Here is a 26,539-nt window from a genome sequence, read left to right on the forward strand (position 1 = left end):
GAAAAGGCAGTTTTCTCTGTGAGGAATTGTTGGATTTAAGAGTGCTCAACCCCCACCTAAGTCAGGAGCTGCTGACAATAGAAAATTTCTGTGTCTGGACACTGCTTTCTTAACAACAAAAAATAAAATCTGTGAGGAAATGAGATGACAACCTGTAGACAGTAAAAAGAGAGAAATTAAAGAATACATAGTAAGAAATAATTAAATCTGGCAGAAAAATAAAGAAAGCTAAAAGAAAAAGGAGGAGAGGAAGTCCTGGCAAGAGAATTAAGGAGAAGACGAGGAAAGCAGAAACCAGAAAGTGGGAACAACACAATTAGAAAAAAATAAATGGCCAGACAACAAAGGTAGAAAAAAATTATTTTATTTGTTACTATAGGATATAGTGTAGTAGCTGTGTTAATAAATATAAGGGCCCTTTTACTAAGCTGCAGTAAAAAGTGTCTGTAGCATGTCCTTATATGGGTTTTCCCTTTGTGCCAAGGCCATTTTTTTACTGCAAAAAAAAAAAAAAAAAAAAAAAAAACGGCCCATTTTCTCTCTTTTCCATTAATAGCCATACGCTAATTTTGCCACTAGTGCACAGCCATTAAAAAGAATTACCGCAGAAGAACTTACAAACACCTATTCTGTAGGCGGTAAGGGTTCCTGTGGTAATGTTGTCCTTTCAAAGGAACAGAAAAAAAAATGCTGTTCAGTGTTGTAGCCTTATCTATAATGGAATATAAACATTTTATCATGAACATCTGATATATAGTATGTAGAGGATGAGTACATCATTCTAAAGCTTTCTTTCTGAGAGGTTCAAGGGTCTGGTCACTCTGCTGGGGGAAATTTGAGTAGTAGACCTTAGTCCTATTGGCATTTTTCAAAACAGATGCACCTCCTTCAGAAAGTAATTTTATAAAGCCTCTTCCATACATAAAGCTTTTTTTTTTGTTAAAAACATGCAAAACAAATCTACAGATAGTGAAGCAGGACTTTTGGACGCTGCCATTTTGGTTCTCAGGCAGGAAACCTGGGCTGCCCCAGAGAGTGCCTATTAGGGAGGACAGAATAGGCTTTTTGAAGAACCATTTTTCCTTACTGGCACCGCCTGGAGCAGTCCACATTCCTTTTCTGCCTAAGAACAACCAGCTGCAACAGTGAGCAAGCATGGGGCCTGCTCCAGACGAGTACCGGTCAGTGCATGGGAATAAGAGAACTTTTTGATGCTATCATTTGAGCGCCCAAATGGTGGTGCCCAAAGCTCAGGTACCCACAGATAGGCGTTCTCTGTTTTAGGAAGGAAGGACAATGTGTGTGCATACTTTATAAAATACATTATATGCTTAGAAGTACAAGCACAAACATATACCTTCTTCGGAGCAGGTGTAAATCTTATGCTTCAACATTTGTGCATTACTGGGGTTGGATCCAGAAGCCTATTTTATTTAAATCACATAGAGGGGCATAATCAAATGCGAACGCCTATCTCCATGGGCGTCTATGTCTGAAAACGGGTACGTGAAGAGGCGGGACAGACCGTATATTTTTGAAAAAATGGACGTTTTCGAGCTGGGCGTTTGTTTTTTTTAGCGATAATGGAAACTAAAAACGCCCAGCTCAAAAACGTCCTAATCCGAGCCATTTGGTCGTGGGAGGGGCCACGATTCGTAGTACACTCGCCCCCCTGACATGCCAGGACACCAACTGGGGACCCTAGAGGTCAGTGCGGTGGACTTCAGACAACGCTCCCACATGCATAGCTCCCTTACCACGGGTGCTGAGCCCCCAAACCCCAACCCCCCTCCCCCAAAACCCACTACCCACAAATGTACAATACTACCATAGCTCTTAGGGGTGAAGGGGGCACCTACATGTGGGTACAGTGGGTTTTGCAGACCTCCCATTTACCAGCACAAGTGTTACAGGTGGGGGGGGGGGGGGGGGATGGGCCTGGGTCCGCCTGGCTGAAGTGCACTGCGGTACCCACTAAAAGTGCTCCAGGGACCTGCATACACGCAGGCCTCTAGGACTTGTTGCTGCTATATAACATTGGCACACCAGTTGACACCTGAAGACTAATCTCTCCGAAAACGTCCTTTATTGGAATAAGCACGCTTACTCACAGTTAACTGCAGATCAGAGGTTGTGCCCCACTGGCAACAAATCTCCCTGGTACTGAGACGAGCAGTAGGTCAGAGCTGGCAGAATGGTGTACAATGCCCTCTTTCAGCCACATTCAAGGTAAGAACTAAGTTCTGTAACGTGGCTAACACGTGAAAGGGATCTAAAACTGGCTTACAAAAATGGCCACTACCTCATGGACTACCGGAAACAAAACAGGGCACACTGACCCAGAATGCAGGGGGAAAAGCACCATGGGAGTACAGCCTACCAACTACCAACATCGTGAGCATTTGCCACAAGCTAGTGGAATCACGGAGCCCAATACCCTACACCCACCACAATGCATTGCTGATGTGACTCTGCAGTGCGCATAACAGAAAAGGTGTCACACTCACCCAAGAGCCACATCAGAACCAGGGAAAGGCTGTCAGAGGATAGAACACATTCTGCTGTCATGGAGGTGGGTACGGCATTTGAGGCTGGCATAGAGGCTGGAAAAAAAGTTTGTAAAGTGGTTTGTTTTGGTGGGAGGGGGTTAGTGACCACTGGGGGAGTCCGGGGAGGTCATTCCCGATTCCCTCCAGTGGTCATCTGGTCAGTTGGGGCACTTTTTGGAGACCTGTTTGTGAAAAAAAGGGTCCAAAAAAAGTGACCCAAAATCGCGGTAAAAACACCTTTTTTCGATTATCAACTAAAGACGCCCATCTCTCCTCAGCCGATAACCACGCCCCAGTTCCGCCTTCACCATGCCTCCAACACACCCCCGTCAACTTTACCCGTTTCCACGACAGATTGCAGTTGGAAACGCCCAAAATCGGCTTTCGATTATACCGATTTGGGCGCCCACGGGAGAAAGACACCCATCTCCCGATTTGGGTCGCAATATAGGCGTTTTTCTCTTTCGATTATAAGCTGGATAGGCACTCATGTTGCTTTTAAAAACAGGCTTAAAGTAGGCACCTCACCTAAGACTACCCCAAGTCAACATTAGAACTTAAGAATATAATTGCCATACTGGATCAGACCAAAGTCTATCTAGCCCACTATTCTGTTTCCAACCGTGGCCAATCCAGGTCACAAGTACCTGGCAGCATCCCAAAAGGTAGCAATAATTCCATGTTACTTAGGCCCCTTCCAGAAATCAGTCTCAATTGTTTTTAAACCCCACTATTCTAACTGCTTTTATCACATCTTCCAGTAATGAGTTCCAGAGCTTGCTATGTGTCGAGTGAAACAATATTTTCTCCGACATTTTAAACATGCTTAGTAAATTCAAAGTATGTCCTCTAATCTTTGTACTTTCTGGGAAAAGTAGACAATTCATGTTTGCCTACTCCACTCAGGATTTTATAGAGCTCTATCATATCTCCCATCAGCTGTCTTCTCCAAACTGAAGAGCCCTAACCTCCCCAGCCTTTCCTCATACAAGAATTGTTCCAGCCCCTTAAGCATTTGGTCACCCTTTTCTAATTCTAACATCTATATATCTATATCTATATATACACACACACACACACACATATATATATACTAAGCCCAACTTTACATTGCTTTCTACTGTTTTATTAAAATTCTATTAACTTTGTATTTCAAATTACTATGTAAGCCGCATTGAGCCTGCATTATGTGGGAAAGCACGGGGTACAAATTTAATAATAATAATAATATTTGAGATGCTGCAAGAAGAACTGCACATAATACTCAAGGAGCAGTCCACTATGGAGAGATAACGCTTTGCTGAGATTTCTATGTGCTATACATGACAACATCTAGATCCTTTTTCTAGGTAGAATTCCTAATGTGGAATGTAGCATTGTATAGCTATAATTTGGATTATTCTTCTCTATAAACTGTAGATCACTTTGCTCTGGTCCACATTAAATTTTCTCTGTCATTTAGATGCTTACAGGCTCATTTTCGAAAGAGAAGGACGCCCATCTTTCGACACAAATCAGAAGATGTGCGTCCTTCTCACAGGGTCGCCCAAATCGGTATAATTGAAAGCCGATTTTGGGTGTCCCCAACTGCTTTCTGTCACGGGGATGACCAAAGTTCACGGAGGCGTAGCGAAGGCGGGACTTGGGCATGCCTAACACATGTACGTCCTCGATCCATAATGGAAAAAAAAAGGGTGTCCCTGACGAGCACTTTACCTGGTCCTGTTTTTTTTTTTTTCACAACCAAGGCACAAAAAGGAGCCCGAACTGACCCGATGACCACCAGAGAGAATCGGGGGTGACCTCTCCTTACTCCCCCAGTGGTCACTAGCCCCCTCCCACCCTAAAAAACATCTTTAAAAATAATTTTTTCCAGCCTCAAATGTCATACTCGGGTCCATCACAGCAGTATGAAGGTCCCTGGAGCAGTTTTAGTGGGTGCAGTGCACTTCAGGCAGGTGGACCAAGGCCCATGCCCTCCCTACCTGTTACACTTGTGGTGGTAAATGTGAGCCCTCCAAAACCCACCAGAAACCCACTGTACCCACCATTTAGCTGCCCCCCTTCACCCGTATGGGTTATGGTAGTGGTGTACAATTATGGGAAGTGGGTTTTGGGGGGATTTGGGGGGCTCAGCACACAAGGGGGCTATGTACCTGGGAGCAATTTATGAAGGTTACTGCAGTGCCCCCTAGGGTGCCCAGTTGGTGTCCTGGCATGTCAGGGGGACCAGTGCACTACTAATGCTGTCTCCTCCCACGAGCAAAGGGCTTGCATTTGGTCATTTCTGAGATGGGCGTCCTTGGTTTTCATTATCGCCAAAAATCAGAAACGACCAAGTCTAGGGACGACCATCTCTAAGGACGACCTAAATTTCAGGATTTGGGCGTCCCCGACCATATTATCGAAACGAAAGATGGACGACCATCTTGTTTCGATAATACGGGTTTCCCCGCCCGTCCACCGGGACGTTTTGCGAGGATGTCCTCAGCAAAACTTGGGTGTCCCTTTCGATTATGCCCCTCTTAGTCTTCTAGTCTCCCAAGGTCCTCCTGCAATTTCTTACAATCCACATATGACTTAACAACTTTGAATAATTTTGCTTCAACTGCAAATATAATTGCCTCACTTGCTGTTCCCATTTCAAAATCATTTATAGACATAGAAACAGAAACATAAAGGCCATGTGGCCTATTCAGTTTGCCCATCCATACCCTCTACTAATCTATACTAACCCTTTTTCTGCCTTAAATATTCTTTGCACTTGTCCCATGGTTTCTTGAATTCAGTCTTCATTTCCAGCACCTCCATCAGGAGGCCATTCCATGCATCTGCCACCCTCTCTGTACAGTATTCTCTAGATTACTCCAGAGTCATTTGCCACCCCCATCAAAACACTAGAAATATATTGACTGAATTTCTCACTAAGTATCCTCTTTCTCGCCACCGGAAGATGCAGCCCATCTTTACCGTATAGCCTCTTGTTCTTTCATCAACTCCTCCAGCCACCTATATACATTATCTAAAACCTTCTTGTATTTACCAGATTTGAAGCCAATTGTTGAAGCTGGTTGTGCACTGCAGCCTCTCATCTCCCGTGCCATGAATAGGTAGAACTTCTGAAAATGCTACAGTATTTAAATATGTTTTTTTTTTTTTTTAATACAACAAGTTTCTTCCCCGAAATTTGGAGAGTCTCTTTGTACTGCAGAGATGCTATTTCTAACCAGGTCATTTGTTCTCAGATGGATAACAGTTTTATTATATTTACTTTCTTCTCGATTATCAACAATTTGATTTATGTTTCTCCTAGCTAAGAATCTCAGGAGGCATTCAACCTTATTCTGTCCCTTGAACTATGATCTCAAGCTGATTCTTCTAATAATGGAGTCTTCCAGCAGTATAGTGAAGATACTTAACTATAACAGGTATTCTCAGAGGACAGCAGGCCATTAATTCTCATCCATGGGTGACATTCATGGTGTCCAGTATGGATGCTTTTACAGCATACTATATTCAAGAGCACACAACAGCACTCCCACCATGCATGCGTGTCTTCCACCTGCCACAAGTGTGCAGGACTATCAGTACAGTAAAATAGCTATACAAGACAACTCCAAGGGGAGGTAGGAAGGTATGTGAGAATTAATGGCCTGCTGTCCTCAGAGAATAACTGCTACAGGAAAGCTTCTTCACTTTCTTCGAGGCCAAGAAAGCCAGTTCATTCTCTCATGTGGAAATCTCCAGCTACTGGGCTCACCAAAAACAACAGTACAACAATAGGAACTTGCAACAGCAAGTTCTAGTTTGAATTAACCTAAAACTATATACAAACTGTGTAAGAGTGCAGCCTGAAACAGAACAAAACAGGCCTAGGAGGGTGGAGTTGGACTCTAGACTCCAAATTCTGTCCAAACTAACTACTGTATCAGGTATTTGCTCAAAACATAGTGAGATAGGAATGTGTGGACTGAAGACGACCATATAGCAGCCTTGCAAATATAGTCTATAGAAGCTCATCTCAAGTGGGCTACCGACGCCACCATGTTTCTGACATTATGAGCCTTTGACATGGCCCTCAAGTCAGTCCAGTTTGCGTATAAGTGAAACAAATGCAATCTGCCAGCCAATTAGAGACTGTGCTTTTCCCAATGGCGACTCCCATCCTGTTGGGATCAAAAGAAAACAAAAAGCTGTGTGGACTGTCCGTATGGCCTACTCTACTCCAGGTAAAAGGCCAATGCTTGCTTGCAGTCCCAAGGTGTGCAGTGCGCTTTTGCCAGGGTAGGCGTTTGGTTTGGTAAAAAATGCTGGAAGAATGACTGACTGATTCAGATGGATCTCAGATACAACCTTAGGCAGGGTGTGTGCAGAGAACTACTCTGTTATGATGAAATTTTGTGTAAGATGGATCCATTACCAAGGCCAGAAACTCACTGATTCTGCGAGCTGAATAACAGCCACCAAAAACAAGACCGTTCCAGGTCAAATACTTCAGTGGGCTGGAATCAAGTGGCTCAAAAAGCTTTCACCAGCTGGGTGAGGATGACATTGAGGCCCCATGATAACAGGTGGAGGTAGGACAGAGGGCTCTGTCAAAAGCAAATCTCTCAATAACTAGAGGCTACCCAGATATGGGCTTACGGGAGGGTAAGCACTAATTTCACCGAGATAAACCCTTACAGAATTGGTTTCAAGACCAGACCGTATTCAAGCAGGATCCGTGTAGGGCAAGAAAAGGATCCAAGGCCCTGCCCTCATACCAGAGAGCAAAACTCCTCCATTTGAAAAATTAACACCTCTTGAGAGACCCTCTGGAAGATGCAAGGAAGCAAATCCTAAGCTCTCAACATCCAGGCTGTGAGGGCCAGGGATTGGAGATTGGTATGCAGAAGACACCCCTCATTCTCTGTTGAAGATCAGAAAACACTCAACTCTCCAGGGTTCTTCAGGGGACAACCCCAGAAGAGGGAACCAGATTTGCCTGGGCCAATCAGGATCATGATCCCCCGATCTTGCTCAAGTTTCAGCAAAGTCTTCCCCAGGAGAGGATGGGAGGATACGTATACAGAAGGTTATAACCCAAATGGAGACGGAAGGAATCAGACAGTCTGTCGTGTGCCCTGAGGAACAGTACTGGGGGACTTTGAGATTGTACAGAGTGGCAAAGAAACCCAATGAGGGGGTAACCTACTTTCAGAAAATCTCAAGGGTACCACCAATCGTCCAGGTAGGGAAACACATTAACTCCCAATCTGCGTAGCGACGCTTCAACTATAGCTAGACATTTGGTGAATAATCCTGGAAGCAAGGCCAAAAGGAAACAAACAATATTTAAAGTGATGTGTTCCCAACCGAAATTGGGTGGTAAAGCATTCTCGCATGCATAGTGGAATTGCTGCCGTGAGCTCTTATGCTGAAAAAGCGTTCTGCACCGGATGCCGTGGATGATGTCACCCACATGTGAGAATGAATTGGCTTGCTTGTCCTCAGAGAATAGTTTTTGCTTTTATTTTAAGCTCTTTTGATATTCTATAAGGAATATCTGCTAAAGCACTACTGACACTGAAAAGGGATCGTAGGAGGTTGGAAAGGAAGTAGAGGAGAGCTCTCAGTAGAAAACTAGAGGATTTCAGTTAAACAGTATAACTTCAAACTGGTTTCAAGTAAAAGAGGGATTGATAGAGCCAACTACTAAAAAAAAAAAATGTTTTAGTGTGGTAAATAATGTGACTAATTGTGGACAGTTTAATCTAAATGGCAGATGACGTTTAATGTGAGCAAGTGCAAGGTGATGCATGTGGGGAAAAAAGAACCCGAATTATAGCTACGTCATGCAAGGTTCCACGTTAGGAGTTACGGACCAAGAAAGGGATCTGGATGTCGTCATTGATAATACACTGAAACCTTCTGCTCAGTGTGCTGCTGCGGCTAGGAAAGCGAATAGAATGTTGGGTATTATTAGGAAAGGTATGGAAAACAGGTGGGAGGATGTTATAATGCCGTTGTATCGCTCCATGGTGCGACCGCACCTTGAGTATTGTGTTCAATTCTGGTCGCCGCATCTCAAGAAAGATAATAGTAGAATTGGAAAAGGTGCAGCGAAGGGTGACTAAAATGATAACCGGGACGGGACTTCCCTATGAAGAAAGACTAAGGAGGCTAGGGCTTTTCAGCTTGGAGAAGAGACGGCTGAGGGGAAACATGATAGAGGTATATAAAATGAGTGGAGTGGAACGGATGGATGTGAAGCGTCTGTTCACGCTTTCCAAAATACTAGGCTAGGAGGCATGCGATGAAACTACAGTGTAATAAATTTAATTAAACTCTGGAATTTGTTGCCGGAAAACGTGGTGAAGGCGGTTAGCTTAGCAGAGTTTAAAAAGGGGTTAGGCGGTTTCCTAAAGAACAAGTCCATAAACCGCTACTAAATGGACTTGGGAAAAATCCACAATTCCAGGAATAACATGTATAGAATGTTTGTACGTTTGGGAAGCTCGCCAGGTGCCCTTGGCCTGGCTTGGCCGCTGTCGTGGACAGGATGCTGGGCTCGATGGACCCTTGGTCTTTTCCCAGTGTGGCATTACTTATGTACCCCTTTAAATTGATAACCCCTTCAGCCTCCAATCTGGCATTGTATTTTAGAGACCAGATAGTGAGGATTAGAAATCAAGTAGCTTTACACAATGATTTTTGTGATGTTTGGGAAGAAGAGGGTTTTGATATTTTTGTTCATAGGATCTGGGAGCAGTTTGATGTTATTACAACAGGTAATGTTGGGAGACTGCTTCATAAATATGCTAAGTCAAACTGCACACATGTCCAGTCTATTTGATGAGGGCCCCATCTACCTCCTTTGTGAATGCAGTGACTTGTTGGTTCAATACACTATTGAGATCTGGTTGCTTCGGAGAAATAGTACTCACCCTAGTTTTGAAGAACAAGAAGAGTGATATTCAAGAGTCAACAAATTATAAACGAGCTGCCTCTATCCTGCTCCTTACAAAATTCATGGAGGGTTGGGTAACGGAATAACTAAATTCCAGATTTGGATAAATCAGGAATTTTGCACCAGTCTCAATCAGATTTCCAGAGGAGATTCAGCACGCAAACAGTGGTCCAATAGTGCTTGGGATTAATTTATTAAGTCAAGGACAAAGTTTTTTGATTATTCAATTTGACCTATCAAGTGCAATCGACCTTGTTGATCATAATATTCTGGTTCAAATTTTAGATGGATTAGGCATTCAGTGGGGAAGTTTCTCAGTTGGTATTAGGACTTTCTGTCAAATAGATCTTGTATTGTGAAGATGTAGGGAGCTTTCAGAATTTTGGAGGGCATTATGTCGTGTTCCTCAGAGTTCACCTCTCTCTCTCTCTCTCTACAGTTTTTAGAGTTTTAATGCAGTCCTTGGTTGTAGCTTTGGAGAAAAAGAGTATGAAAGCATTTATTTATGCAGATGACACTGTTTTTTTTCCATTACAGTTGAGTAGCAGTGATGGATCATTTGGTCTTCAAGGTTGCTTGGAGTTAATTGAATCATGGGTCTCTCACCATAAATTAAAATTAAACAAAAAGAAAACTAAGTTTTTGATTGACCCCTCAAATATTTTACATAACAACCCAAGTCTAGAGACTGGAGTAGATAAATATACACTTGACATTTCATCCTGTATATTAGGGGTTGAGGTTAATAAGCAACTTCGGTTGAAGTTACAGCTTAATAAATTAGTAAAATAGATTCTTCTGCTATATTAAAAAAAAAAAAAAACCACCACCAAAAAACGTCTTTTGATCAACCAGTGTTCAGGCTTTTGATTCAGCCTTTTGTTTGTGCATCTTGACTACTGCAATGCTCAGAGAGATTAAAGAATAGGTTGCAACTGGCACAGAATGTGGCCAGGGTCGCTGAAAGAAACAGCCAGGCCTAGGCTAGGACAGCTGCCCGCCTGCCCCCCCCACTGGGCCAGCCACACCCACCCACCCCCTTAACCTTCCTGTGTCCGACTGCTCCTCCCTTGGTCTGTTGTCTCCTACTCCTGTGGGCCAGGACCCGGATGATTACATTAACACTATAACCAGGGTCACCCAGGTTATCACATTAATACAATCATCCGGGTCCTCCGAGCACATAGGAGCAGGAGACAGACCCATAAGCAGGCAGGCAGGAAGAAGCTTGTCCGTACCAGGGAATTTTGCCCCCACCCCCCACCTCTCCTCTCAGTAGCCCTGTGGATGCTCGGCTGATTTTTTTCACCTTTCAAATACGAATCCATTACCCCTCTTTTTCACAAACTTCTCTAGCTATCAAAGTGAAAGTTCAATTTAAGCTCTGTACCCTTCACTTTATAGTGGTGCTCATGCTTTTCTAGCTAAATCTTTTCATCTGCTAAAGGGTAGTGTGTCATATGCCACTAGAGACCAGATGCTTCTTGGTTTTCCCACTGATAGATTGTCTGATAGATTGTCTAATTCATCTTTATCATTTCAAGCTGCCCTAGTCTGGAATTTTCTTCATTAGATTGTCCAAAAATTATTTTTTTTATTTAAGAAATGGCAAAAAAAAAATTTAATTTAAGGAGTAGATTTCATCCACAGAGTTTTGTTTTATATTGTTTGTTTCATGATCTTTTTTTATGTTTGGTATTGGGAAGGATTAATTGTATTTCCCAGAGTATTCTCTACTTTTGATGTTACTCACAATGAACTTTTTCGGTAACATCAGATTTTATTATTGGAGCTTCTTCATTTACCAGGGCAGAGAAGGTATTATGCAGGCGTATCTTTTGAGGGAGTAGGTGTTTGTCTAACTGGTCATGCCCTGCCAGAATGAACAGTAGTCCGTTCATTCCTAGTTTTGATTCTTTGTGGAAGTGGGGGTGGATAGGCTTCCTGGAGGAGGTTCTTTTTGATTATCTCCCAGTTGGTGAGATGTCATATGTGTGTGCCCGATGCAAAGAGCTCCTAGCTCTTAGAGAACGTGTCCGTTCTCTTGAGGCTAGAGTAGCAGACTTGGTGGAGCTGAGGAAGACAGAGAGATACATAGAGGAGACCTACAGGGATGTTGTAGAGAAGTCCCACCTCCAGTCTGGTAGCCCTTGTGCTACCTTGGAGGAGGGAGGCCTCCTAGAAGGAGAGCATCACCCTGGTGAAGTAGGAAGCACTCCTGTAGCCAGGACCTGCCCACCAGGGGATGTACTATCCTCTCGGACCGAGGATATGTCTCCAAGTGCTGCCCGGGAGGGAAAGGTTAGGACAGCTGTTGTAGTTGGTGATTCGATCATTAGGCATATAGATAGCTGGGTGGCTGGTGGACGTGAGGATCGCCTGGTGACTTGCCTGCCTGGTGCGAAGGTGGCGGACCTCACGCGTCACCTAGATAGGATTCTAGATAGTGCTGGGGAGGAGTCCGCTGTCTTGGTACATGTGGGTACCAATGACCTAGGAAAATGTGGGAGAGAGGTTCTGGAAGCCAAATTTAGGCTCTTAGGTAGAAAGCTCAAATCCAGATCCTCTAGGGTAGCATTTTCTGAAATGCTACCTGTTCCACGCGCAGGGCCCAAGAGACAGGCAGAGCTCCAGAGTCTCAATGCGTGGATGAGACAATGGTGCAGGGAGGAGGGTTTTAGATTTGTTAGGAACTGGGCAACATTCTGGGGAAGGGGGAGCCTATTCCGAAAGGATGGGCTCCACCTTAACCAGGGTGGGACCAGGCTGCTGGCATCGGCATTTAAAAAGGAGATAGAGCAGCTTTTAAACTAGAAACGGGGGGGGGGGGGGGGGGGGGGGGGGAAGGCCGACAGTCACACAAAAGCGCATAGTTCGGGATAAGGTATCTTGCAAAGATACCTCACAAACAGGGAAGATAGGGTTTCTGGATAGTGAGGTTGCACAACAGACCGTGGTAGGCCAGGTGCCCTTAAATACAACTAAAGATCAGACAAAAGATGGCAAGTCAGTAGTGTCCAGTACTAAGCATCATGCAAATAGGAACAACAAACATACTTTGAAATGTCTATATGCAAATGCTAGGAGTCTAAGAAATAAGATGGGAGAGTTAGAATATATTGCACTAAATGAAAAATTGGATATAATAGGCATTACTGAGACCTGGTGGAAGGAGGATAACCAGTGGGACACTGTCATACCGGGGTACAAAGTATATCGTAGTGATAGGGTGGACCGGACTGGTGGAGGGGTAGCATTGTATATTAACGAGAGCCTTGACTCAGATAGATTACAAATTCAGAAGGACACAAGTCACACCTTTGAATCATTGTGGGTTGAAATTCCATGTATAAAAGGGAAAAGGACGGTGATAGGAGTGTACTACTGTCTGCCTCACAAGAATGAGCAGGTAGACGCAGAAATGATAAAAGAAATCAGAGATGCAAACAAAATGGGCAATGTGATAATAATGGGTGACTTCAATTATCCAAATATAGACTGGGTAAATATAACATCAGGACACACTAGAGAGGTACAATTCCTTGATGGAGCAGCTGGTGCAGGAGCCGACGAGAGAAGGAAAAATTCTAGACTTGGTCCTTAGTGGAGCACATGATCTGGTGAGGGACGTTATGGTATTGGGCCGCTTGATAACAGTGATCATAATATGATCAGTTTTAATATTGACCTTGAAGTAACTATACACAGGAAGTCAAATACTTTGGGGGACAACTGAGAGGGTAAAAACTGTACAACAGGCATGGACGCTGTTCAAAAATACCATCCTGGAGGCCCAGGCCAAACATATTCCACTAATTAGAAAAGACGGAACTCCAAAAGACAGCTGGCCTGGTTGAAAAGTGAGGTGAAGGAAGCGATTAGGGCTAAAAGAAATGCCTTCAGAAAATGGAAGGAACAGTCTGAAAATAACAAGAAGCAGCATAAGGAGTGTCAAAGCAAATGCAAGGCGCAGATAAAGAAGGCCAAGAGGGATTACGAAAAAGAGATAGCATTAGAGGCAAAAAAAAAAAACATAGTAAAAATGTTTTTCGGTATATTAAAAGCAGGAAGCCGGCAAAAGAACCGGTTGGGCCGCTGGATGACCGAGGGGTAAAAGAGGCGATCAAGGAAGACAAAGACGTAGCGGAGAGATTGAATGAATTCTTTGCTTTGGTCTTCACCGAAGAAGATTTGGGTGGGATACCGGTGTCGGAAATGATATTTCAAGCGGACGAGTCGTTGAAACTTACTGACTTCACGGTAAACCTGGAGGACGTAATGGGGCAGTTCAGCAAACTGAAGAGTAGCAAATCTCCTGGACCGGATGGTATTCATCCTAGAGTACTGATAGAACTGAAAAATGAGCTTGCGGAGCTACTGTTAGTGATATGCAATTTATCCTTAAAATCGAGCGTGGTACCAGAAGATTGGAGGGTGGCCAATGTAACGCCCATTTTTAAAAAAGGTTCCAGGGGAGATCTGGGAAATTATAGACCGGTGAGTCTGACGTCGGTTGCGGGGAAAATGGTAGAGGCTATTATTAAAAACAAAATTACAGAGCACATCCAAGGACATGGATTACTGAGACCGAGTCAGCACAGCTTTTGTGTTGGGAAATCTTGCCTGACCAATTTACTTCAATTCTTTGAAGGAGTAAACAAACATGTGGACAAAGGGGAGCCGGTTGATATTGTGTATCTGGATTTTCAAAAGGCGTTTGACAAGGTACCTCATGAAAGGCTACAGAGGAAATTGGAGGGTCAAGGGATAGGAGGAAATGTCCTATTGTGGATTAAAAACTGGTTGAAGGATAGGAAATAGAGTGGGGTTAAATGGGCAGTATTCACAATGGAGAAGGGTAGTTAGTGGGGTTCCTCAGGGGTCTGTGCTAGGACCGCTGCTTTTTAATGTATTTATAAATGATTTAGAAATGGGAGTAACTAGCGAGGTAATTAAATTTGTTGACACAAAGTTATTCAAAGTCGTTAACTCGCGAGAGGATTGTGAAAAATTACAGAAGGACCTTACGAGACGGAGACTGGGCAGCTAGATGGCAGATGACGTTTAATGTGAGCAAGTGCAAGGTGATGCATGTGGGAAAAAAGAACCCGAATTATAGCTACGTCATGCAAGGTTCCACGTTAGGAGTTACAGACCAAGAAAGGGATCTGGGTGTTGTCGTCGATAATACACTGAAACCTTCTGCTGCGGCTCGGAAAGCGAATAGAATGTTGGGTATTATTAGGAAAGGTATGGAAAACAGGTGTGAGGATGTTATAATGCCGCTGTATCGCTCCATGGTGCGACCGCACCTTGAGTACTGTGTTCAATTCTGGTCGTCGCATCTCAAGAAAGATATAGTGGAACTGGAAAAGGTGCAGCGAAGGGCAATTAAAATGATAGCGGGGATGGGACGACTTCCCTATGAAGAAAGACTGAAGAGGCTAGGGCTTTTCAGCTTGGAGAAGAGATGGCTGAGGGGAGACATGATAGAGGTATATAAAATAATGAGTGGAATGGAACAGGTGGATGTGAAGCGTCTGTTCACGCTTTCCAAAAATACTAGGACTAGGGGGCATGCGATGAAACTACAGTGTAGTAAATTTAAAACAAATCGGAGAAATATTTCTTCACCCAACGCGTAATTAAACTCTGGAATTCGTTGCCGGAGAACATGGTGAAGGCGGTTAGCTTGGCAGAGTTTAAAAAGGGGTTGGACGGTTTCCTAAAGAATAAGTCCATAAACCGCTACTAAATGGACTTGGGAAAAATCCACAATTCCAGGATTAACATGTATAGAATGTTTGTACGTTTGGGAAGCTTGCCAGGTGCCCTTGGCCTGGATTGGCCGCTGTCGTGGATAGGATGCTGGGCTCCAAGGACCCTTGGTCTTTTCCCAGTGTGGCATTACTTATGTACTTTTTAGTACATCTAATTCTTCCTTCATTTGGGGTCAACTTTTTTTTTCAAAGCAGAGAACTGGAGGCAGATGGGGTAAGCTTTAAGTTTCCAAAAGGGGGCAACTTTTTTTTTTCAAAGCAGAGAACTGGAGGCAGATGGGGTAAGCTTTAAGTTTCCAAATGGACTCGCTTAGAGTTAAGGCAGAACAGCCACTACATTGAATAATCACTCAATTGATTGATTATTCAATGTAGTGTCTGTAGAATGGAGAATGGTATAACACTGAAAAAAAAATGAGAAAGTCAACTGAAGGTGAGAAGTTATGGATAGGAAAAAACCATCCCAGGGTTGGTGGGTTGAACAACAATTCAGGGCCTGAAGACAGTGTCTGGACTAAAAACCAATTGCTAATCCTTTATATATTAAACAGTAGACAAAGTAGAGAACCCAGATTTTTATAGTTCAGTATATCAAAATATAGCAGTAGTGTTTCAATAGAATGGAGGATAGCAAGCAGCAAGACAGCAATGCAGAAGCAGGATTTTTAAAAAAATAATTTGCTGTAAACTTACACCACGACAATACAGGTAGTAAAATACCTCAAAGCAAAACCAAGGTTAGACAGGAGAAAAATATAAATGCCGCCAGAAAATGCTTAGCTCTAAATGTTTGGTCCCAGCAGCATGCCACCTTTAAATATCATTTTTGGCAAGGGTAGCTTCTTCATTAAAAATCAAATACAAGAATTCATTTAAACTCTCTGCTATGGCTTAGTCCTCCCAGAGTACTGCTTTTGCTCCATGATCTAGAAGTCCAACTGACTCAGTCACATGCTTTCTGCTTCTAATGCACCTGAAAACGTTCTTGCCTTTATGGTGAACTTCAAATTCTCTTTTTGCCTTCTTTACCAGTGCTGTGCATCTAACTGCCAGTGCTTATGCTGCTTCCTGGTTTCTTGGATACATTTTTGCCATTTTTGGCTACTGTAGTCTCCACCTTACTTTTTAAAAAAGCCATCTTCTAGTCTGGCCTTCCTTCCACCTTTTTAAATATGTGGAATACATCTGGTCTGGGTTTCCAAGATAGCATTTTTAAACAACAGTTGTGCCCAATTTAAACTTTTATCCTTTGCAGCTGCCTTCTGAAAGTTAAATGTGAATGCAGTCTATTTCCATGAAGGGCAATTCTATAAACTGGTGTCTAAAGATATGCACACAATTATGCACATAAGTTAAGAATGGCAGTACTTACGTGTTAGGTGCTATTCTAAAAACATACATGTCAATATTGTTTAACGCATAAGTGCGGGGGGGGGGGGGGGGTAAACATGGGCAGAGGATGAGTGGGTCATAAATGTGTCTGTAGAATATGCACATAAAGTTACACACACTTCAGCGCACAATTACTCACCAACAGTTATAACTGTCACTGACGGTGTAATGTTGGTGCCTAACTTTAGGTGTGCCAATGCCTACTTACACTAGTATTTTATAACAGTGTCTTGGTGCCAAGAAGCTGTTATAGAAATTAGGCTATGTGCATAGCGTTAGGGCATTTAAAATCTTGGCACCAATTTATAGAACCGCCACCTTAATGTTCTCACTCTATAAATTTGATCATGCTATGATCATTATTGCTAACTGGCCCCAACATCACTACTTCTTGCACTAAGTCCTGCTTTCTACTAAGGATTAGATCCAAAACAGTTCCCCCCTCTCATCAGTTCTTGAACTGGCTGTTGCATGAAGCAGTCATTTATTTCATCTAAGAACTTTAGCTCATTATCATTTCCTGATGCATCATTTATTCAGTCAATATTGGTGTAATCGAAGTTACCCATTATTATACTGTTGCCAAATTTCTTGGCGTCCCTAATTTCTATTAACACTTCGTTAGCAGTCTATTAATTTTGGTCAGGTGAATGGTAGCGATATGCCCAATACTGTACTTTTTACCTCAAGAATTCTAGCAATCGTGTCCCAGGCTCACTTTCTACTTACAAATAAAAAGGAATGTTATTGAACTGTTCCTAAAGAAAAGCTTCAAAGAAAAGAACCTCTGGTAGGGGGATCTGTTACTAAGATGGGAGGTTCGTGCTGGGTTGCTCTTCAGAATTAACTCCCCATTATCTAAGGGAAATCCCAGGATTCCTCCAATGCTGACTCAGATTACTTCAGTAGTCTTGGTCTTAGAAGTCACAGAACTTAAAACCACATCCATTGAGATCACAGCTGGGGCTAAGGATCCAAGCTGTGTCAAAGACTCAATGAGGCTTCCCTCTCTGAAGCCAACTGACAGACTTTCCAGGCATTATTTCCCTTAATGCTTTTATCAGTGATGATGCACTCAATACACAGTGATTTGATAAGTTTCAAGAGGGCCTCTTTAATCCTTCAAATACAGTTCTCCTCAGTGGCGCTCCTAGGGCGGCTGACACCCGGGGCAGATCGCCAATGCGCCCCCCCCCCCGGGTGCATTTTTACCTGCTGGGGGGGGGGGGGGGGGGGGTGGTGCTGCGCGCCTGTCGGCTTCGCTCATTCCATGCTCCCTCTGCCCCGGAACAGGAAGTAACCTGTTCCGGGGCAGAGGGAGCACGGGAACGAGTGGCGCCGACAGGCACGTGGCACCCCCCCCCCCCAGCGGCGTGCATCCGGGGCAGACCATACCCAACGCCCCCCCCCCCCCCCCCCCCCCCAGGAACGCCACTGGTTCTCCTTCAAAAACTTCTGTCAGAACCAATCTGGGTTTAGTAGGTGAAGAAAGGTCCTCCTGGGTGACCTGAAGGGAAATTGCTAACATGGTTTCATACCCTGATGGAGGATGAGCTCCCATGGGGGAAAAGGTTGAAGAGCTCATGCCAGGCTCCCTACTTTCAGTATCATGCACTGGGATTCATGGATGACACTTCAATGTCTGCCTAATGTTCAGCAGAGGCTTGAAACACAGATTCTGAAATTTATGCAGACAAAACCTGCTCATACACTGAGTGGGAGTAGGAGGAAAGACCCCTGCTTCCTTCTTCACACCTAACCAAGTAGAAATACTCCACCTATTTATAGGCTTGCCAGTGATCATTGCAGTTTCTGGGTCATTTTGATGCCAATATAGGAGGGACGAACTTTGATGCAGAACTAAAGATCTCAGGTAACCTCATTTGTGGTTGTATGATCCTGGGCAATAACTACTGCCACAACTAAAGACACTGATTCACACCCAGGTAGAACAAGCAAATCAACAAAGATCTATGAAGGATGTATTTTTGATTACAGCCAAGGCATTTCATGAAGCTGCTGCTCCTTTCCCATAACAAGGCCAGAAAAATACATGTGGCAATACGAAATGCTGAAATATCTGTGGCAAAACTCGATCAGACTGGGATCTCACTGAAAAGATATACCGAAAATCACTGTAAACTTGTCTAAGAAAATGAAAGATTACCAAAACACTGAGGGGACCAAACCACTATGAAGGGGGGAAAAAAAAAGATTTCCTTTTTTAAAAAAGATATCCATGTGATTCATGGACAGAGCAAGGCTAAGGGGATCCTTATGTGGTGGCAACAGAGCAAGAATTCTTGTGTATGTCAAAGCTTTCATGAGCTTTCCAGAAACTTTATATTGATGGCGCTATCAGATATCATCACAGGATCAAAATACATATAATTCCTCTCAGAATTTTCAAAGAATCAATCTATTCATAAGATGACCAAAAAAATGGAAGAAAAGCCTCAAATGATCTCTAGGCAATACAATCCCTTCAGAGCTGAAACTTTCATCAATGGCATAAAAAAAAAACCCTTCCAAAATCACCATCTTTAAAGTTCATTCAATCTTCATTAAACATTTTAATTGATAGTACGTTATACTTATCTTATTAAGTTATCTTCTTAATCTTATAGAGTCAAATCTTTAAACAGCCGTCTTCATTTCACTTTGTAGTCTCTTCTCCCACAACGACAATCGACGATAGCCAGCGTTTTGCAATGCTGCTTCAGGATATTGACATCTGGGACTACAATACAACAAAACTCATTCGCTCTCAATTCTCTTTAAGGCAGCCAGAGTCAATGCTGGCAGAAGGAAGGATCCGGCGTTGACCCTGGCTGCCTTAAAGAGAATTGAGAGCGAATGAGTTTTGTTGTATTGTAGTCCCAGAGGGCAACATCCTGAAGCAGCATTGTGAAACAAAGGCAATCATCAATTGTCGTTGTGGGACCAGAGTGAAATGAAGATCGCTCTTTATAAGATCAAGAGAATTTAAGATAAGTACAACGTACTATCAATTAAAATGTTTAATGAATACTGAATGAACATTAAAGATGGTGGTTTTTGGAAGGTTTTTTAATGCCATTGATGAAAGTTTGAGCTCCGAAGGGATTGTATTGCTTGGAGCTCATTCGAGGCTTTTTCCTTCTGTTTTTTGGTCATCTTATGAATAGACTAATACTTCCTTCACTCTCCATAATGAGTTAGAGGATTCTAAACTATCAGATATCATCCCACTCCCCCCATATGTTTGGCTTGGCTATCCTGCCTGCCCTCATAGAAAAAAAAAAAAAAAAAACAACTTTTCACAAAAATTACATTCAAAAATATGTCTAAGCTTGTGATGTGTTCTCACACTAGAAACACACCTTTCCAAAATAAAATGGAGAAGGTAGAACTGTCCCATTCAAGGGAATTTGCAAGCAGACAGAATGTTGAGCCCAGGAGTAAACACTTTACCTTACCACCAGGAAACGACTGTATGCTTACTCTGAAAAAGTTTTACCTCTGGTGGTTTAAACTCTTCTACTCCTCCTTCCAGCTTCTGTTTAAGGGCACTGTTTATTTGCTTGGCATTTTGAACCTTGAAGGAAATCAAAATGGAGGTTTTATTCTTTGTTATTGCTTAAATCTGATATAACATGCAGAATTCTTTTTAATCTTGCATTTGATTAGATTACCAAGTAATGCACTTTGCCTATAAAAATATTTTAAAGTGTTTGCTTATCATAAAACAAGTCTTATTGTGCCTTCACCCTTTTGATATATTGCAACACTAGCTTTTACAGTAAAGTATGTGTAGAGCTAATTACACAGCAGCAAAGCTTAGTATGATAGAAGTACAGCATAAGCTACTATTAACTAGAAAAGATTTTGTTTCAAAATAGAATTAAAAAATATACAAACAGATGAATAGAATATTTACTATTATGTTTCCTTACGTGTTAATGGTCCATAGACTTAACAGAGGAAACAGCAAACTGCATTTTTACTGGTCAAACTACATGGCCTGAATCATGCCAGGGAAAGAGAAGGATCACAGGATCAATCCCTTGTAGGCAGGCTTCCAACGAGTTTATTCCAGTTTATCTCAAAGAAACAGAAGCTACCAGTCACCATTTTGCAGTTTGTCACATGTGTGAGAGCTTCCAGATACAGGTTGAGAAGCCCCATAAGCCCCCAGATTTTAGACAGAGAAAAAGTTTAAAAAATAAATCCTGAAAATGGGCACTGTCACTTGAATCAGTGCTGTGCAACTTAGTGTGCACTGGGCACAGCTCTCCTAGTAGCTTTAGATGAGCCCTACATTTAACTTGCAGTTTTATTACTTTAGACCAGGACTTCTAAAATCTCAGGGCACACCTATTCAGATTTTCAGGATATGCACAATTAGAGATCGTTCTACATACAAAGGTTCTCCTATACCAGTGGTTTCCAAACCTAGTTCTGGAGGCACCCCAGCCAGTCAGGTTTTCAGGATATGCACAATGAATATTTATGAGCGAAAGTAGTGCATGTAAATATCTCTCATTAATGTTCATTGTGGATAGCCAAAAAAAAAAAAAAAAAAAAAAAACCAGACTGGCTAGGATGCCTTCAGGACCAGGTTTGGGAAACACTGTCCTATACACTGGGTGTTAACATTCATGCACCTATTGCAAGTATAAATATTTAGAGTACTAACATATACATGTTTAGGTGTTTATGCACATATATGCCAGCTGCTATTTTGCAAATACCCACTTAACTTACATAATGCACATTTACAAAGAGGTGCACACAGGGGTGAAGCCCGAACAGGATTCTAGTGGGGCTCCCAGTTAAACTTGAAACTTACAGAATATTGTAAGTTATATGCATCCCTGCCACATTTAGGTGGCCATGGCATGCCGATATCAGGTTACACCAGGTATTCTATAATGGCATCTAGGTGCCTTTGTTCCATTAGAGAACAGGCTCGAACCACACACCCTAAGGGAACTTACATAATAACATAGTAAATGACGGCAGATAAAAACCTGTACAGTCCATCCAGTCCGCCCAACAAGATAAACTTATTTTACATGGTATGTGATACTTTATATGTATATCAGAGTTTGATTTGTCCTTGCCTTTCTCAGGGCAGACCGTAGAAGTCTGCCCAGTACTGTTCTTGTACTAAGTTCTGAAGCTAACATCGAAGCCCCTTAAATTTACACTCCAGCCCACTCCTTATCTATTCAGTCACGATCAGGGTGTAGACCATAGAAGTCTGCCCAGCTCCCGTTTTGTTTCCGATTACCGGCGTCACCACCCAATCTCCGCTAAGATTCCAAGGAACCATTCCTTCTAAACAGGATTCCTTTGTGTTTATCCCATGCGTGTTTGAATTCCATTACCGTTTTCATCTCCATCACCTCCCGTGGGAGGGCATTCCACATATCCACCACCCTCTCCGTGAAAAAATACTTCCTGACATTAGTCCTGAGTCTGCCCTGCTTCATGTCCTCTACTTCTACCGCCTTCCCGTCTCCGGAAAAGATTTGCGGATTAATACCTTTCAAATATTTGAACGTCTGTATCATATCACCCCTGTTTCTCCTTTCCTCCAACGTATACATGTTCAGGTCAGCAAGTCTCTCCTCGTACGGTTTGCAACGCAAATCCCATACCATTTACGTAGCTGTTCTTTGCACCGCTTCCAGTCTTTTTACATCTTTATACATCAACTTACACAGAGGCACCCTGTTATACAATTACCTCCACAGAGGGCAACTGCATTAAGTAAGCATTGTTATGCTAAGTACTTTCACCACATCTTCTGACTAAAAAATTCCATGTGCAATAAGAGAAAAAAAAATATTCTCTTCAATTTGTTTCTAAAGTTTCACCTCTTAGTTTTATTATCCATATGCGCCTGTTCCACCATACTTGTGTATTTAGTTTTGTTGCATAGGAGAGTTGTTCCATCCCCTTTATCATTTTGGTCACAGTTCTCTGAACCTTTTCTAATTATATCCTTTTTAATTTAGGGTGACCTGCACTCTAATAGTCAAGGTGTACTCAATGGGATCTGTATAGAGGCATTATAGCCTTTTTTAATTTTTATTTTATTTGCTATTCCTTTCCTAATAATTCCTACATTCTGTTTGATTTAACCACTGCCACATATGTAACCAAGGATTTACATATAGTAGATAACGGCAGGTAAAGACCTGAGTGGTCCATCTAGCCTACCCAATAGTCACACATTATCAATTCATGATTAAACCAACAATTAATTTAGTATAAATACTTGAACCTAATTTTTCTTTGCCATTTGTAGGACATAGAGCATAGAAGTCCACCCAGGACAGTCCTCATGTTCCAACTATTGGAGTTGCTGTCAAAGCCCTCTCCAGCCCACCCTACACTATCTTGCTATAAATGGGACACAGACCGCAGAAGTCTGCGGAGGACCTTAAGTTCTTCACAGCCAAAGTCACCGTCTAAGCACCAATCAACACACATGCATTCATTTAAAGTATTTTTTTTTTTTTTTTTTTTAATACCATCCATTTTCTGATTTTGTATCCTCTGTTCATCCCATACCCTTTTGAATTCAGTTTCTACTAACTTCCTTGGCAGAGCATTCCAGGCATCGACCACCCTTCTTGTGAAAAAGAATTTTCTAGCATTACTCCTAAGTCTACCACACTACAATCTCAAATTAATGTCCTCTAGTTTTACCCTTTCTTGTTCTGTAGCAAAAAAAAATTGTTTCATATTATGGCTGCATGTCAATTGTGATTAAAAAATGTAATCATGATGGTAAAATTATGTATAATCATACCTGATAATTTTCTTTCCATTAATCATAGCTGATCAATCCATAGACTGGTGGGTTGTGTCCATCTACCAGCAGGTGGAGATAGAGAGCAAACTTTTGCCTCCCTATATGTGGTCATGTGCTGCCGGAAACTCCTCAGTATGTCGATATCAAAGCTCCATCCGCAGGACTCAGCACTTAGAGAATTACACCCACGAAGGGACACTCTGCCCAGCTCACCACCGCCGAAACGGGGGAGGGGAATTAACCCAGCTCATCCCCACACAAGTGGGGGAGGGGAATCCGTCCAGCGGAGCGGGGGAGGGACACCACACCCGCCGATGCGGGGGGATCTGGCTTATCCTGCAACCGCAACAGGAGCTGACTGACCCTAACACCGCCGAAGCGGGAGGGGTACAAAGCTGCCCTACAGCCGCACGAAGCGGGAGGGAGTGCCGGCAGAATTTATGTCTCAATCCAGCCCCGTAAAACGGAGGGGAGAGGAATGCAGCAGCTCACTGTAACACAAACTCGTCTCAACTCTTGAAGAATCCAAGTGAAAGAAGAACTTGAACACGAAGTCCTCCTGAAGTAACTGAAGGCTAAACTTGAACCTAAAATTCAACCAGAATATAAACAGTACAGATATCTGGGAGGGGCTATGGATTGATCAGCTATGATTAATGGAAAGAAAATTATCAGGTATGATTATACATAATTTTACCTTCCATATCATCAAGCTGATCAATCCATAGACTGGTGGGATGTACCGAAGCAGTACTCACCCAGGGCGGGACATAGAAATCCCTGACCTCAACACTGAAGCTCCAAACCGGGCCTCCGCCCGTGCAGCCACAGTCAAACGGTAATGCTTGGAGAATGTATGAGCCGAAGCCCACGTTGCCGCCTTGCATATCTCTTCCAAGGAGACGGATCCGGCCTCTGCCATCGAGGCCGCCTGAGCTCTCGTGGAGTGAGCCTTCAGCTGGATAGGCGGCACCTTCCCCGCGGCCACATAAGCCGCTGCAATGGCTTCCTGGACCCATCTTGCCACTGTAGGCTTAGCAGCCTGCAGACCCTTACGAGGACCTGCAAACAGGACAAACAGATGATCCGATTTCCGGAAATCATTGGTCACTTCCAAGTATCTGATGATGACTCGTCTCACATCCAGATATTCAAGAGCGGAGTACTCCTCTGGGTAGTCCTCCCTACGAAAGGAAGGGAGACAGAGCTGCTGATTCACATGGAAGCGAGAACCAATCTTGGGCAGGAAGGAAGGCACTGTGCGAATAGTCACTCCTGCCTCAGTGAACTGCAGAAAAGGCTCCCGACATGAGAACGCCTGGAGCTCGGAAACTCTTCTGGCTGAAGTGATAGCCACCAAAAAGACTGCTTTCAACGTCAGGTCTTTCAGAGATGCCCTCGACAAGGGTTCCAAAGGCGGCTTCTGCAATGCTCTTAGCACCAGGTTGAGATTCCACGCAGGCACCACTGAGTGCAGAGGAGGGCGCAGGTGATTAACTCCCTTGAGAAAGCGCACCACATCTGGCTGCGAAGCCAGGGAAGCACCCTTCAGGCGGCCCCTGAAGCAAGCCAGAGCCGCTACCTGGACTTTAAGGGAACTGAGCGACAGGCCTTTCTCCAGACCTTCTTGCAGGAACGCCAACACTGAAGAAATTGGAGCAGTGAAGGGAGAAAGTGAGCCTGCTTCACACCATGCTGCAAAGATACGCCAAACCCTGGCGTAAGCAGTAGAAGTAGAGCGCTTCCTCGCTCTCAGCATAGTGGCGATGACCTTGTCTGAGAAGCCCTTCTTCCTCAGACGCTGCCGCTCAATAGCCAGGCCGTAAGACCAAAGGGAGAGGGATCCTCCATCACCACGGGACCCTGATGTAACAGGCCCTGCTCCACTGACAGCCGCAGAGGATCGTCGACTGAGAGCCTGAACAAGTCCACATACCAGGGACGTCTGGGCCAATCCGGACCCACCAGGATTACCCTGCCGGGATGCTTTGCCACCCGGTCTAGCACCCTGCCCAACATGGGCCAGGGCGGGAACACATAGAGGAGCTCTTGTGTCGGCCACTGTTGGAGAAGAGCATCTACTCCCAGGGATCGAGGGTCCCGTCCTCTGCTGAAAAAGCGCGGCACTTGGCCATTGGCCGATGACGCCATCAGATCTAGGCTCGGCTGGCCCCAGCGCTTCGTGATGTCCAAGAACGCCTGAGCAGATAGTTACCACTCTCCGGGCTCCAAGGTATGGCGACTGAGAAAGTCCGCCTTGACATTCATGACTCCGGCAATGTGGGCCGCTGAAAGCTGCTCCAGGTTCGCTTCCGCCCACTGGCAAAGACTCATAGCCTCCTTGGCTAGAGGGGCGCTCTTGGTACCTCCCTGGCGGTTGATATAGGCCACAGCCGTGGCATTGTCCGACAGGACCCGTACAGGCTTCAACACCAGTACCGGGATGAACTCCAATAACACCAACCGAATGGCTCTGAGTTCCAGGAGGTTGATAGACCACTTGCCTCTGCAGGAGACTAGAGCCCCTGCGCTGTCCTTCCCAAGCAGTGGGCTCCCCAGCCCATCAAAGAGGCGTCTGTCGTGACGACAATCCACTCCGGGGTCACCAGAGACAATTCTGCAGACAACTTGTCTGTCTGCGTCCACCAGCTCAGCGCCTTGCGCACTGCTGGGTCCACGGGAAGGCGCACAGCATAATCCTCCGACATCGGAGTCCAGCACAGCAGCAGAGATAGCTGTAGTGGTCTCATATGAGCCCTGGCCCAGGGCACTACTTCCATCGTGGCCGTCATAGAGCCCAACAGCTGCACGTAGTCCCAAGCCCGAATAGGAGAGGCTACTAGGAACTAGTCCACCTGAGCCTGAAGCTTGACAATCCGATTGTCTGGCAGGAACACTCTGCCCACTTGGGTGTCGAATCGAACTCCCAGATACACCAGGGACTGAGTCGGGCGCAGCTGGCTCTTCTTCCAGTTGATGATCCATCCCAGGGAGCTCAAAAGAGCAACTACCCGGTCCATAGCTTTGCCGCACTCTGCATAAGAGGGGGCTCGGATCAACC

At 43.9% G+C, this 26,539-nt stretch overlaps 1 protein-coding gene across 6 annotated transcripts in view; it reads right to left on the reverse strand.

Annotated features, from left to right (window-relative positions):
- Positions 1 to 26,539, reverse strand: part of RCOR3 (REST corepressor 3) — a 224,130-nt gene that overhangs the window by 103,271 nt on the left and 94,320 nt on the right. For all 6 annotated transcript variants that reach the window (XM_030196084.1, XM_030196083.1, XM_030196082.1 and 3 more), the window contains exon 9: positions 20,170 to 20,247. In XM_030196084.1, the coding sequence (XP_030051944.1) occupies positions 20,170 to 20,247 (78 nt within the window). The remainder of the gene's footprint in view (positions 1 to 20,169; positions 20,248 to 26,539) is intronic.

The sequence above is a fragment of the Microcaecilia unicolor genome, chromosome 3 (assembly GCF_901765095.1).
Source record: "Microcaecilia unicolor chromosome 3, aMicUni1.1, whole genome shotgun sequence".
Lineage (NCBI taxonomy): Eukaryota > Metazoa > Chordata > Amphibia > Gymnophiona > Siphonopidae > Microcaecilia > Microcaecilia unicolor.